At 36.6% G+C, this 14209-nt stretch overlaps 1 protein-coding gene across 1 annotated transcript in view; it reads right to left on the bottom strand.

Annotated features, from left to right (window-relative positions):
* Positions 1–3053: 3053 nt before the first annotated feature.
* Positions 3054–14209, bottom strand: part of LOC117428108 (Krueppel-like factor 13) — a 30437-nt gene continuing 19281 nt past the window's right edge. The window contains exon 2 of the mRNA XM_034046723.3: positions 3054–11180. Within this exon, the coding sequence (XP_033902614.3) occupies positions 10888–11180 (293 nt within the window). The 3' untranslated portion in view covers positions 3054–10887. The remainder of the gene's footprint in view (positions 11181–14209) is intronic.

Raw genomic sequence — 14209 nt, 5'->3', positions numbered from 1 at the left:
ATCTGCGTACCAGCGCATGTACTCACAATACTGTGTCCTGCATTTCCTGGTCTGACATCACATCCTGTTCACACGGCACTGTTATAGTTTTTTATTTTTAGCAACCAGCTTGCTAACATGTTAACAAATGGTGTACAAATGTTGTTAACAGTTAGTTCATATATAGTAACCTTTTTTTATAAACTATTACAAAATAAAAAGACCAGTTTAAACTGTCATCAGATCCCTGGTTTGGGATTAATCAGCTCTGTCATGCACTATACTGTACTAATGTTTTGCACAGGAGCACTCTATATAGCTGGGACAGTGACTACTGGTCTATATTCTTTCCCACATTTTCAGCCGGAAATACTGAACCGTGCTCCTCTTGCAGCTTGCACGTCAACAGCACTGCAACCCCTCCTTATCCTATTTGGTTGCTTTGGGTAACCTACAGGGCTAACTGACATCAAGCATGCTAGCAGACAGCTGGTGTCACAAGAGATACATAAAAATCCTCATATGTTGCTAAAATTAAAAAACAAGTTGCATGTTTACATTACTCAGTATGTAGGGTCATGTATTATTGAATTTACATGTAACAGGGCCATGCTATTTATGATAATATATGTCCCTTACTGTACGTGCTAACCTAGTCTCGTTGAAGGGTGCCTTCTTAAAATTAAAGCTCTCTTATTTTATTTTATTTTTGTTGTTATTATTCTGTCAAAATCTATCTGAGGGATTCATTAAATAAATGATTTGATAAACACCCTATATGTTAATGATTTCCCCTCTGAATGTTTGCCACTCTTTAGGCACATGTGAATGTGAAGTACTCTTTTTTGCTGTTCATTGGTTTTCTGACAACGTGTCTTCCCCAGAAGATTTCTTTTCAGCACAAAGCATATAGTGTTGTAGTCAAGAGCCATTTGTGTTCCACCTTATAATGAGAATACAAGTGCTAGTGTAATGGCACTGTGGGGCAAATGAGATCCATGACCATACCGACTTAAAACCTGTTCCGCAGTATAAAGGGCAGCTTTATAACAGAGGAGCACTGCAGTGTTTTTTTAATTAGGTCTATATTCATAACACATTTACCACCACACTCACCATGCTAATGTTACAGAACTGCAGTGGCAAAAATGTATGAGCTTGTATATCAACGTCTTGCTTTATTTTTGTAACTTGGTGGTAAATGCTTTGGCAATATACCACCATTTGAGGTAGGGACTTCATATTTGCAGGGTTATATAACCCCTGCATGCTGGTTACATTCACTGAAGCTGTCCACTTGCAATATAATATTAAAACAGTAATAACATGTTTAGATATGTTTTATTAATAGACGGCTCCTTATAGTAAAATGTGTAAAATGATATGATGTGTCAATTTCAGTCTCACTTCCTTTCAGTAGATCTAGTTGAGCTGGTGAGAATGACAACATTTCCTGGAAATACGGGTCCATGTATTGCAATTATAATACTTCCAGTAAATGATCAATATGCGAAAAGCAGTGACGAAAATAATACTTCCAATGCATGCCCCACTTTTCCCTTTTATTTTTATTGACTATTTAACATGATAAGTGGTCTCAGTAAGCACATTGACTGCAGAGTTTACACATGTGATTTTATTGACAATAGTGTTAATGTGGTGATAGTGCTTCTTACGGGGTAGTATATAGTATATCTTGTAACAATTGTAAGTCGCCCTGGATAAGGGTGTCTGCTAAGAAATAAATAATAATAATAATAATAATAATAATAATAATAATAATAATAATAATGTAGTAGGTATTTGAGTCCTCGAACCAGGACCGGAGCATTGGCACACACTACGAATAGAGCTGTATATGAAGGGATCAAAAGCTTTTATTAAAATGTTGGTTGTTTATTAATTATCTTCTGTCTTTTGTGGTACAATGTTCCAATAAGGACCTAGGCGGCAATTAATGCTAAACTTGGTTTTAACGAATCAGAATCAAAATTATTTTCTGATTGGATGTTACCCTGAAAGGCGGGTGATGTATATGATTGACGCCAAGCTTGTTCGCTTACCTTTTGGATATCGACAAGCTTGAATGATGTTTCAATGAAGAGCTCTTACAATAAATAAGTATACCTTGGTGCGCACTCTAGCTCTAGAATGGAACCCTGTTTGAACTGTCATTTTAAGCTCCAATGTGCTAGTTCACACACCACCCAAAATCTCCCATCTCCATGTTTAATAATTAGGATGCCATTTATACAAAGGGAGATGCAGTCCTCGTTTCTAGCCCAGAAGGGGACCTCCGACACCCACCTACAGTAGTCTAAGATGTGTCCTTCCAGTGTATCTGATGTATAGAGCACTGCACAGCACAGGATCCATACCAAAGCCCCTTTTGTCTTGTGCCATGAACTCCATGGAAACACAGGAGCCACACCTGTACTGCAGTAAATTACAGGTAGTGAAGAGTGGGGCTCTGGTGTTCAGGGGACAATAAAGCACCTGGGTATAGTAAAAACCTCCTCGGGAAACTGAGCTTCATTAAAAACCGGTTTCCCCCCTATGGAAAACTGCTGCACCAATCCCATAGGTGAAGTAGGGCTTCACATTCAGTTTTCTCTCATTAAAAGGCCAGGTTTTCCAAAGCTGTGTTTTTTTTATAATGAGCAAGGGCTTTTGAGTACATTTACTCATTAAAAAGTTATCTGAACATTTTGAGTGAAATTAAAAATGTATTCTAAGTCTAGTAAACAAACGATTCAACGGTTGTCTTTGTGAATGTCTTTGTAAATCCAATCCGTACCTTAATTACACTAAAGCATTTACAGAAAAAAAAAAACATTATAACTCATATGCATAACTTAAAACAATCATAAATCAAAAAGTCGCTACATTTAAAATTATACATGAAAAACATGGGGTTCCTGAAATAATCATGCTAACAGTTAAGAGAAAAGTTAAGATAACGAATTTAGAATCCTTGTTATAACTCCTTTAATTGAGCAGTCTGGCTGGGGCATCATTCATTATTTTATGAATAAATATCCTTCAAACACCTTAGAAAAAGAGGAACACACATCTTCTTATTTAAGAATTTATTTCCAAATGTAAACTTCACTAATTCATGCATACAAGTTAAGACAACAAAAAATATGTTACAATTCTGTTAATTTTCTTTTGCATAGGACATAGTCACAATATATAATCTACCAAGTAAAAAATACATACATAATAAAAAGGTACAGCAGAGAAACAACAGACCAGCACATTTATATGTACATATAATCTATGGAACTGTACAACTGTAATACTTCAATGTAGTGATTTTGGTTGATTGAAAAAATATGATACACTGCACATTGGATGTCTTTATGGAAAATAAAACTGGCCCACATTAAGCAGAAGTTAAAATTACAAAGCAAGTAACACTGGTGCTTCACACATTTTTAAAAAAACAGCAGCACCGGCAGGTCACTAAAACAGGCATCGCATGGTGAATTCAAAATTATAAAACAATTCCTTAAAAAGCAGGCTTTGTTCATTATTAAGTAATATGCAATTCTGCTTGCAAGATATTAAAGAAGATGCTGGAATTCGCTAACATGGGGAAAGAAATGCAGTTTGTGTAGGGCACTTATTTTTGTTATTAATAAACCACTAATTGATTATTCTGATTGTGAAAGATCCTTTTCATAGCACTCTTCAGTACCATACCCCACAACAAACTTTAGGAGGACTTGTATTAGTACCCATGTCTGGCCCTTTATTAATTATACTTTTTTTTATTTTAAACCGGTAATGCTGTATTTCTTAGTCATATAACAATCTATATTTCTGCACAGTTTATCTCACGGTGATACAGATTCTAAACCGCCCAAATTATTGTAAGTTTATATATTTCATACATTTACATGGGAAAAACTCTCAGGTGCCAGCAAACGTTTGAAAGCTGGTTGGTACTTTGAAATCATTTTGTTTTTCGTTCAGGTGGTTTTGAGTTTCTAAATTAAATTTGCATTTTATAATGGAACAAGGCAGGCATTAACAATCCCATGCTCAGTTGGTAGAATAGCCATATTAGCTCAATGAGTTTATTAGAAAGAAGCTTAACAGATGAAAGCTGGAGTACAATCAGAGATGCTTTCCTTTTTACATCCTTCCCACTTGAAGTCTAGGCCTGAATGTAATCTAAACTATAGTACCAGTAGAGGCTGTGATACTATAAATGTTTTGTTGTTTAAATCAGGAGTTAGTCTTTTAACTCACTTAAAGAATTATATATTGGTTACATAGACATGTCACACTTCCTATAAAATAAACACTATATAACTACAGTAATCTGTATTCCTGAAAAAAACCTGACTGGTAAAATCATTGCATTTTTATTACCAAAACGTTATTTCAGCACATCACCAAGCACGTCAATCACAATATCAAACTGTAGCAATTTTTTTTTTTTTTTTTTTTTTTTAAACAAACCAAAAAAAAAAAAAAAGGTGCTTTTAAACCAATATCAAAAGCCTGTTTTTGTACATCTAAAAAAAAATAATTTAACTGAAAAAATTCCCTTTAAGCCAACTTTTAATACACTAATTGTATTTCAATCGATTTCCAAACAACGGACCAGCCTGCTACATAGGTAAAGTTTATATATATATATATATATATATATATATATATATATATATATATATATATATATATATATATATATGAAAGAAAGAAAAAAAAAATTTAATCAAATACACAGAACAAGAAATGTGTTAAAACTGCAATTAAAAAGTACCTAAATCTACTGCTCACAGCTCATAGTCAAAAGTACAGTACAAACAATACAAAAACAATGACAAGTTGCTTTAATGCAAAGCAGCAAACAGATTAAATGTAATCCTTTGGAATGGGTATGCATTCACTTTGAAAAGAACAGAAGATTCAAATCTACAGGTTTGTAGAGCTATGACACACACAACTGCAAAGTTTATTGTATAGAAACATACACTACATTCTAAATGTTTCAAACTAGACCCACCTGAACCCAATGGGTTGGTTAGACACAAATCCCAGTTGTATCAAGCCAAAGAATTCTAAATGCAAGGGACAAAGACATACCCTATCCTACATACACAGTGCTGTACATACGTATAACAAAACACACGCACACCTACAAAACTAGAGCATTTCTTGTGCCGACAAATTTGGATTATTGTAATTTGTATTTGTTTGTTATTTAATGTAATGGAAATAAAGACGTGTTTAATTAAGTACAATGTGGCACCATCAAATATTTTAAATATTTTTTCATCCGCGGATTTTTGGTAATTGTTTATTATTATTATTATTATTATTATTATTATTATTATTATTATTATTATTATTATTATTAGCTAGTGTTTTTCATTTAGATCACAGCTTTCTGTTAATTTTTTTAAAAGTTTGAATTAAAACACAACTACCACCAAAATGGCTTCTAAGTGCCAGACCATGTTTAACATAAACCCCATACATTTCTAAGGTGACCATATGGCTGTGTGTTCAGCTGGGACAGTTCAGGCTTTTCAAATGGCAACCCAGTGCATTCTGGTACGTTTTACCTGTCTCAGGTACCATTCTTTCCTTTAAGAGAAGCAGGACTACGCTTACCAGAATGCACTGGGCTGTGAGTTGAAAAGCCTGAACTACTCCAAACTGTCCCACTGAACACGGAGCCACATGGTCACCTTATACATTTCATAAGTGAATAATGATAAGGATGTAAACTAACAGAATGTATTGGATACGAATACAGGTTAAAATTTTATACAGGGACGTTTTAAAGCAAGTTTTTTGGAATTTATTTTGGTAAAATAATACTAAAAATGTTAAAGCTGAGGGCAGAGTCCATTTAAAAATCCTTTCAGACCTTCTAAGTAGCTGACTGTAAGGTTGTGCACATTCCTTGTCGTCTCAGAGTAAAAAGTTAATTTCACCGATTATATTACTGTGCTGGGATGAGGGGTGCAGCACCACTAATAGACTAAAATTTGTGTGGTCACTATTTGCAGACCAAAACCAGAATTCAAACTGTTTTCGCTTCAGAAAGCGAGCTTGGGAAGAGAAAGAAATGGTCGTCAAATTTGATTTAAGCATGGTAAACTGGAGTCTTGTTGTATTAACCAAATACATGTGTTATCCTGTACAAACATATAACTCCTGGACCCTCTTTTTTTTTTTTTTACCTAGCCAATAAAAAACATAAAAATGAGATGGCGCTATACTACTTCACAATGCTATGGTCTCGGAGTATACTGAATACAGTATGAAGTGGATTAAATCTGTTCAAAGCTATTGAATACACATTTACAAAAAAACAAACAAAACAAAAACATAAAAAAAGCATAACAAGAAAATAGTTGCCTGAATTTAAAAGCTTGGAGAATTCCTTTCTTTGTCATAAGCCTTAGCACACCCTCCAATAAGTAGCTTCAAAAGGGAGTTTTAGTTTCAGGAGAAGGTGGCACAACTTGGGTTTGGGTTTGTTTAACCCAGCGAGACACTGTCAAATGCATTGAAACCACTCTGCATGCTGCCAAAATGGCTTCTCCAGTAGACAAATTGTAAGTTACAAAACACAAAATAAAAACAGTGTTTCCCCAGATTTCATACTGACCTAGAAATTGTATGATAAACCAACAACAGGTAAATATAAAACACACATATACATTAGATTTTAAAAGAAAATACCCATCTCTTTTCAGTCAATTTTTGCATTTCTGTTCATTCGTGGTTCTTTGTACAATAACATGACAGCTCCCTACTGAAAGCGGATAGGCCTTTTATTAAAATAATAATAATAATAATAATAATAATAATAATAATAATAATAATAATAATAATATATACTTGGATACATGGTACACCCCCCTGAAACACTGTAGCTGTTAAATAAACAAGAACCTATTAGATCTACCCAAGGGGGAATAAAGGACCACCTGAAATACGGGGCCCAATTCACAAAGGACCATTTTAGAGAATTGTTTTGTTAAGAATTGTTTTTTAAAGCACATTTGATATATTAAATTACAAATTAACACTCTATAAAAAACAGGCCTTAAAAAATATTACTTAAAACGGTCCGTAAAGCTTTGCAAAAAAGGCCCATAATGCCCATTACTTAAAATGCTGATAAAAAAGAAAGTGCCTGTTGCAAGTCTGGAGTCAAAATGTAGTTCTCTGTTGTGTGAATACCTACATTAAAAGGACATATTGCTGAACTATATATTTAACCAGTGAAAAGGCTAATAGTTGAAAACACGGTGGTTGCTGTTTCTACGGTTACAAAAATACTTGCTTTAATGCAGACTAAGCAACAGCACCCAATATGCTGTTTTTTGAAATGGTGATATTCTGAAAGGATACGTATGGGTTAATTACGGGAAACTTGATGAACTAAAACAGTATTTCCGATTTAATTCCAAAGAAGCTATCATCAATTCATGATCAATTTGTCATATGAACAGCCTCGTTCCAGCCCACTTGTAAAGTGTTACTGAGCTGGGTTTAAATACCAATCTAAAAAGAATTTCAAAACACTTAAGAAAAGAGGTATTTGAAGACACATGAAGAAACAGTCTAATAACTGTCAAATTGTGAGAGTCTTTAGTTGGATTTGAACAGTGCCCACCAAGTCTGCTTTGGGATCAGTTTGATCTGAGGATTAGGATTTCATATTCCAGTTTGTTCCTCCTTTCATCATTCCTGGAATAATTCCCTTAGCTTGTACTATCAAGGACTGCCTTCAGTGTCTTGTTTTCTAGATCAAACTGGTTTATAGCCATGGGGCCTGAAGTCATTGGCTATGGGACCAAAGGTTCTAGATAAGATACATGGTAATTAGGACACAAGCATACTCAAGTTGGCGTTTCTCCTGCAGTATTACTTCACCAGAGAGCAACACAACATTACTGTGCTCTTAAATGCTGTGTCATGCTGCAGTTTATTGCAGTATATTTTTGTAAGAGGAGTTGGCTTATAAAACACAAATAAAAGAGCTGATTATGTGCCTTTTGGTGGCCCAGAGGAGAGGCCCTTGGGGGAGGCACACAGACAAGGCAGCCCATTCACACACACACTCACACCTGCTTCCTTCATGAGAAGCATTCCTCTCAGTTTACAGCTGAGGTACTATTCCCACTTCTCTCCTGTCTCTAACGAGGGCGTGCAGCACCACAATAGCAGTGGGGACTTGGCAGGCCCTGACAGCCTAGACTCACCAACACCTTAAGGACCCAGAGAGCAAATTCTTATCAGAACAAATCTGTTTGCACCAAAGGTCCTTTCACAATTCTGTTAATTCACAGACTTGTTGACAGTAAAAAGTATATGTACTATGCATCCACTAAATATTTCACTTTTTTAAACCCTTGAAAAGTACTCTCTAGGGCAAATACACTACATGCATTTGTATAGAAGCAAATTCAGAATTCAGATGTCTATGGTCATGGTTTGAAAGCTGCTATTTGATAGTTTCCAAAACTAAATTCCTTTTGAATGACTGGTATTCTATTCCATTACTGACTCCATGTATCCTTCTCACAATATCTGCCCTTTAATGCTCATCCTGTCTGAAAGCATTTGTGATTACAGCGTATTATAAAAGTACCGTATAGAATAAATCATACAGCAGTGTGTAGTCATATTGGTCCTCGAAAAACCAAGGAGAAGGGGTGATGTGTTATTTTTTCAGACCAACAAAATGAGAGTCACCCATTCCCCTTGTTAATCAATCAGATTGAAAGGTAATCCTTTTCCATGTTCCTCTGTGACAAAACAACCACCACAGTTATGCCAAATTAGATGCTAATTTGAATAGGCCTGTGATGTGCTTTATATTTTATTATTTTTCCTTTGTGTGTAGACACTGTACTGGACATTCCTTCATTCCGCCCCTCATAAGCAAAGGTTTACACGTTCTTTAAATGAGCAAAATTATCCCTCTTTTCTAGCATTGAAGATCTCCCTATTATTTTGCTTCTTCTCCTCTTACATTCAGGATCTACAGATCATTTTTTTTATTTAAATGGTTTCTTTCTGATATCATTTCCTCTTCTTTAGGTCACATGCAGCAGTAACTTACTTCTAAAGCATTGTCTTTGAAATATCTGCATATTCCAAATTGAAGTGTAAAATACAAGCACAAGATATTCAACAAAACAAAAGGGAGACGAGGGACAAATTTATTAGTGCTAAGAGGTAAGAAAATTGACTCCTTTAACAAAAACAAAAAAGTATTTTACTGTAAATAATTAATTGAATTCCCACATTTTTCCTTGTAGTTAATGAAGCACTGAGAAAGGTTTCATATATTCGTCTTGGCAACAATTACCTTCCCCTTCATTCCAAGAGAGTCTTAATTCTCTATAACTTTCTTCTGCAAGCATTGGGCCCAAGCAATCAATTTTTCATGCCTGAGGGGTACCTTCATTAATTAAATCACTGATTTATTTATTTATTTTTTTCCAACAAGTTTAAAAATTGATGGGGAGAGAGAACAACAAATTAGCATGATTCAGAAAGCTGTAATGATTTGGCACTGCTTTTGCAAATTTAATAAAATTGCATCATGCCTTCCTTTTGGCTTTAGATTTTGAATTCCTGCTGCATGAAAAGCAGAAATCAGGAGCTTTAAAACTTAAATTCCTCTTTGTATGCTGTAAATTATTCCTTGTGGGATACAGGTATTTACAAATGCGAGCAGTGACCCAACAAAGTTGACTAAGAAGCTAAAATAGGGTAGTTGAGTAGGATAATTCTACAGATGGTCCTGTTCAACACCTGCAAAACCAAAGGTAGAGATGTGCATAGGAAAACGAAATGAAAGTCAGTGCTACTCTAATATTCAAGTGCAGCCGATTCTTGTAGAAAAGGGAACATGATTGTTCGGCTAGTCTGATGAATAAGGTCTCGCCTCCTTCCCAGTAATAAAAAGCATTTCATCTGTATGTTTTAAAACTATGAAACAGCTGCTTTCCAACAGGCAGAAATTTGATCAGGTTCGTCAGCTTTTACAAATGAAAATAGACCATTGTTTAACCTATGATTCCTTACAGAGTGAAGGAATTCCCTTTAAATACCATATAGACCTGTGTCAAGGCATTGTGGTTTGGGTTGCCACAAGCCTGAACCGAATCTCTTGGGCCCAGAGAAATGTTTTGTTGAAATGAAAATAAAAAAAGGTGTGTTATTTCCAGTCGCAAAAGTATCAGCAAGTGGTCCTTTATTTCCTTTAGTCCCCCACTTTTGTCTGGTAAGTATTATTTCTAATATGAAAAACCCTTAGATTAACTTAATAATAATTCCAGTGCTAGTTTTCCTCGACAGCGTGAAAACTAACTGTAACTAAACAAAAAATAATTAAAAAAAAAAAAAAAGGTCAAGAGTGCAAATCTTGTTGACTGTAAGGCTGTAGTAAGGGTGTATCTTCATTGTGTTCATTCTTTCAACATGATAGGCCATCCCTGAGAGGGGAACAAAATTCAAACACAGCTGAATTTCAAAGAGTAAAGTGATGCTTGTATTGTGCAATCAGTTATAAGTTATCCTGAGGTGTAGACATGATTATTTTTTTGTTTTTTTTTGTTTGTTTGTTTGTTTGTTTAAAATACATTTAAATATACCTTTAACAGATCTCTGAAGCAAAGTTATAAAACAGGGAAAAAAAAACTAAAAAAAACAAAAGCACTACAATTATAGAGCTAGAAATACATCCAGAAGCCAGGAGAGGTTGGAGAGTATTTGCCCGAGAGATTGCACTAATATTAGGCAGCTACGTATGCAGTACAGTACAGTAAGCAGATTAACAGCAGAGGGGTGCTCACAAAACGTGCAACGTAAGTGTCGGGCCGAGGCAAAAGTGCGGGCGTCCAGTGCAAGGAGGGCTTAAGGCGAGCTGGCTGGACTGAGGGTGGGGCTGGAAGCATCCGAGCGGCTGTAGTCGCTGAGGGAGCCCGTGCGGGTGCCAGCGCTGTGGGGCCTCTTGAGCATGCCAGGCTCGAAATCGGCGTGGCGCCGGGCGTGCTTCATCAGGTGGTCACTGCGCATGAAGCGCTTCTCACACAGCGGGCAGCCGAACTTCTTCTCTCCGGTGTGGGTGCGGTAGTGGCGGGCAAGCTCGTCCGATCGGGCAAACTTCTTGCTGCAGTTGGGCCAGGTGCACGGAAAGGGGCGCTCACCTAAAGAGGCAAAGCAAAAAATAAATACATAAATGGATATAATGATATACCAAGTAAAATTCAGGAGAGTGAATGCCCTACAAGTATACAGACAGCTTATAAATATGTTATAACACCTGAGGGCACATAGGCAGCATTTCCTATAAAAAAACATGAAGTGTATTTGACACTCAAGATAGATGGTACACACACAACTGCAGCAGGCTTAATATGATGGCAAATCACCTGTTGAATAAATAGCCCATGGGAAATGCTGATTGTGCAGACAAGGTGAGTGGTTCAAGGACAGCGCAGAGGTTCCTGTTACCATGAGGCAGCCCTGGAGTTTAACAAGAGCTGCACCTGATACCTTTAGTAGCAGAGAAGCTTTAATGATATACCGCTGACTGTCAGTAAGAATAACCCGTTTTTCATACTACAGAAATACATCTGATGAATGATGAAATGCAGCACTAAAAATTGAAACAACACTTTAAAAAGGGAAGGTTCTGTTGTTACATTTTAAATGTATGTAGGTCTTGACAGGCAATCATCTGCCAACCAAGCACCAACTAAAGTCTTTAATCTGCCATCTTCCCTATCATGACTGTATCTTGCAACAGGGAAACGCATGTGTTACTGATACAATAAGAGAAGTAATACCTAACACTGGTGAAGGCAGTAGCGGAAAGTCAACAAAAAAGGGTTATATTTTACGAAGGGTAATGCAGCTTTTATATATATATTCAGAACATGTGTCAGGTTTTGCCTTTTGCACTTGTATGTGCTACATATTGAAGGTGTTTCTAACTTAACAGTACAAACCTTTGTACTGTGCATTGTTACAGGCTTTTCTTTAACATAAAGTTTATGTATCAGGATGTGGTATACATAGCTTTTAAACTGGTGTAGATGGGAGCAAAGACACAGTAGGTATGTTCAAGCAGTAAAGTAGTTGTACAATAAAGAGCCTGTCACTAAGGAAGTAATAGCAGTGTTATTGTTATCTCAATTTGATTGGGCTGCAAGAAAAGCCGTGAGGATATGACATTTATAAAGCACTAGATCAGTTCATCCCAATTCATTCTGTAAAACAGACCCACACTCTACTATCCCATAAATCACCCTGCACAGCTAGTTCACCTCATCATAGGAACTGTTATTTTGATTGGAGGAATCTTGTGATCTGTGACATAAAACAGGGGTTACCTGCCATATATAGCACACACTTTGGTGAAATGGGCAGTCCCTCCCTCGCATGACTGATTGATTAATTTGTTATGCAAGTGGGATTCCTGGTATTGCGATATATAAAACATGCACCAACCTGTTAGTCAACCGCAATGAGCAAGGAAGGGTGGCAGCCCTACACCTGACAGCGCGGAGACAGGTGTGTCAAATGTCTCCTGTAACATGCACAATGCAATAAAAACACCTAGCACGAATATCCTTCACTGGCAGAGATGCTGTCCAAACACACAGTTCTCTCTCAAAGTAACAGCTGTGTGCTGCTCCTTTCAGCAAATCGTTACTTGTAGAAGGCATCCGAGAGTCTGAACGCCGACAAATTCACAGGTTGCTCAGAGGCATTCCTCGTCAGCGGTTGTTGTTAACAAATTGGAAAAGGGGTTAAATCAATAAGACAGCTCCTAGAAAACAAGATCGATCAGCCTGGGTACACACAGTGCGGAAACAGAACAGAACAGAACAGGGGCCTATTGGTTTAATGCAGTTAAAAGGGAGAACAGTATGGTACTGTACACTGCACATTCCTTACATTGCGTTATCTGAACAGGAGGAGGTCAGTTAGAAAAAGTACATAGACCTCTACTGATTCTTCACTTCCCAAATCCGCTTGGAAAACTATTCTTATTGCATAGGCTAAAAGTGACAGTCCTGTAGCATTTCACAAAGTCCTTACAGCACTACTAACATTCATGTATAAATGGCATGGTTTAGTGCCAGAAGCATTGATGGAAAAGTAAAATAAATAAAAATAAAAAATGCTGCTGCAGTGCTCACAATCGATGGAAAGAGCTGCAGGATATACTAGTGCAGTTATGTTACTAACAGAGCCAGCGATGGTAATCGCACAAACAGCTCATAGGACAAGGTTTGTGATCAAAGCGGTGATATCCCAGATATGGTTCCAGACCCAGCTATTGTTCAGCCCACCTAGTACCACACCCCAATGAGATAATACACTGCAGAAGCACCATAACCTTCAACAGAGATTAGTAAATCAAAGCCACTACTTGCAATACACTCAGCAGTCCTCTAGCTCAAAAGAACCATAAGAGACGTAACATTATTAGACCATTATAAATGATATATAAGAAATCAAGCAACCGTGGCATAATACTGTACTGTAGTAGTTCCCTAGTAGTGGCTTTGTGATTTATAAGAAGTTAATCTGTGGTGTGACATTTCTCACAGTTTTTTAAGCTGGTTCGCTTTGCAGTCTTCTTATCCAAACTGCAGGAGATGACATCTCTTATACAATAAGAGACTCGCTATACAGCACAGTATAAGGGACAGTATTAACTGTCAGGTATGTTACCAGTATTACATTTGCAAAAATGTTGTGGCTAAAACCATTTCCTCTTTAAAGTTCTCTTGATGATAAAAGATGATAAAAGAAATACCAGTAAAACTTCAAACTCCAATCACATGACAAAGTGTGCCTAGTAACATACTGTACATATCCCCAACATACAGACATCAATAGCTGACCTACATACATGAATTGCACTTAAGATGTGGCCAGTTTTAGGAAAACCAGATTCTCAAGATAAAGCTTTCAAATATCCATGTAAAGCTTCATCAAACTCTGGCAAGCAATTCTGAAGATATAATAGGCAAGTGTGACATGTAGTACTTTGGGAGATGATCATTTCTAGTGGGTCATTACTTAGTTCATAATGTCTTTCTGATCCAGTGCACCATGCACCTCACAATTCATCCAGCAGTTATGGATTTTATAGCAAGTGACATTATTACGTATGGGTGCCTCCACTAACCGCTCGATATTGTGCGGCTATTGGCTATAG

This window comes from Acipenser ruthenus, chromosome 21 (assembly GCF_902713425.1).
Source record: "Acipenser ruthenus chromosome 21, fAciRut3.2 maternal haplotype, whole genome shotgun sequence".
In the NCBI taxonomy this organism is placed as follows: domain Eukaryota; kingdom Metazoa; phylum Chordata; class Actinopteri; order Acipenseriformes; family Acipenseridae; genus Acipenser; species Acipenser ruthenus.
Note: the sequence above shows the minus strand (reverse complement) of the source record. Positions and strands in the feature narration are given on the sequence as shown.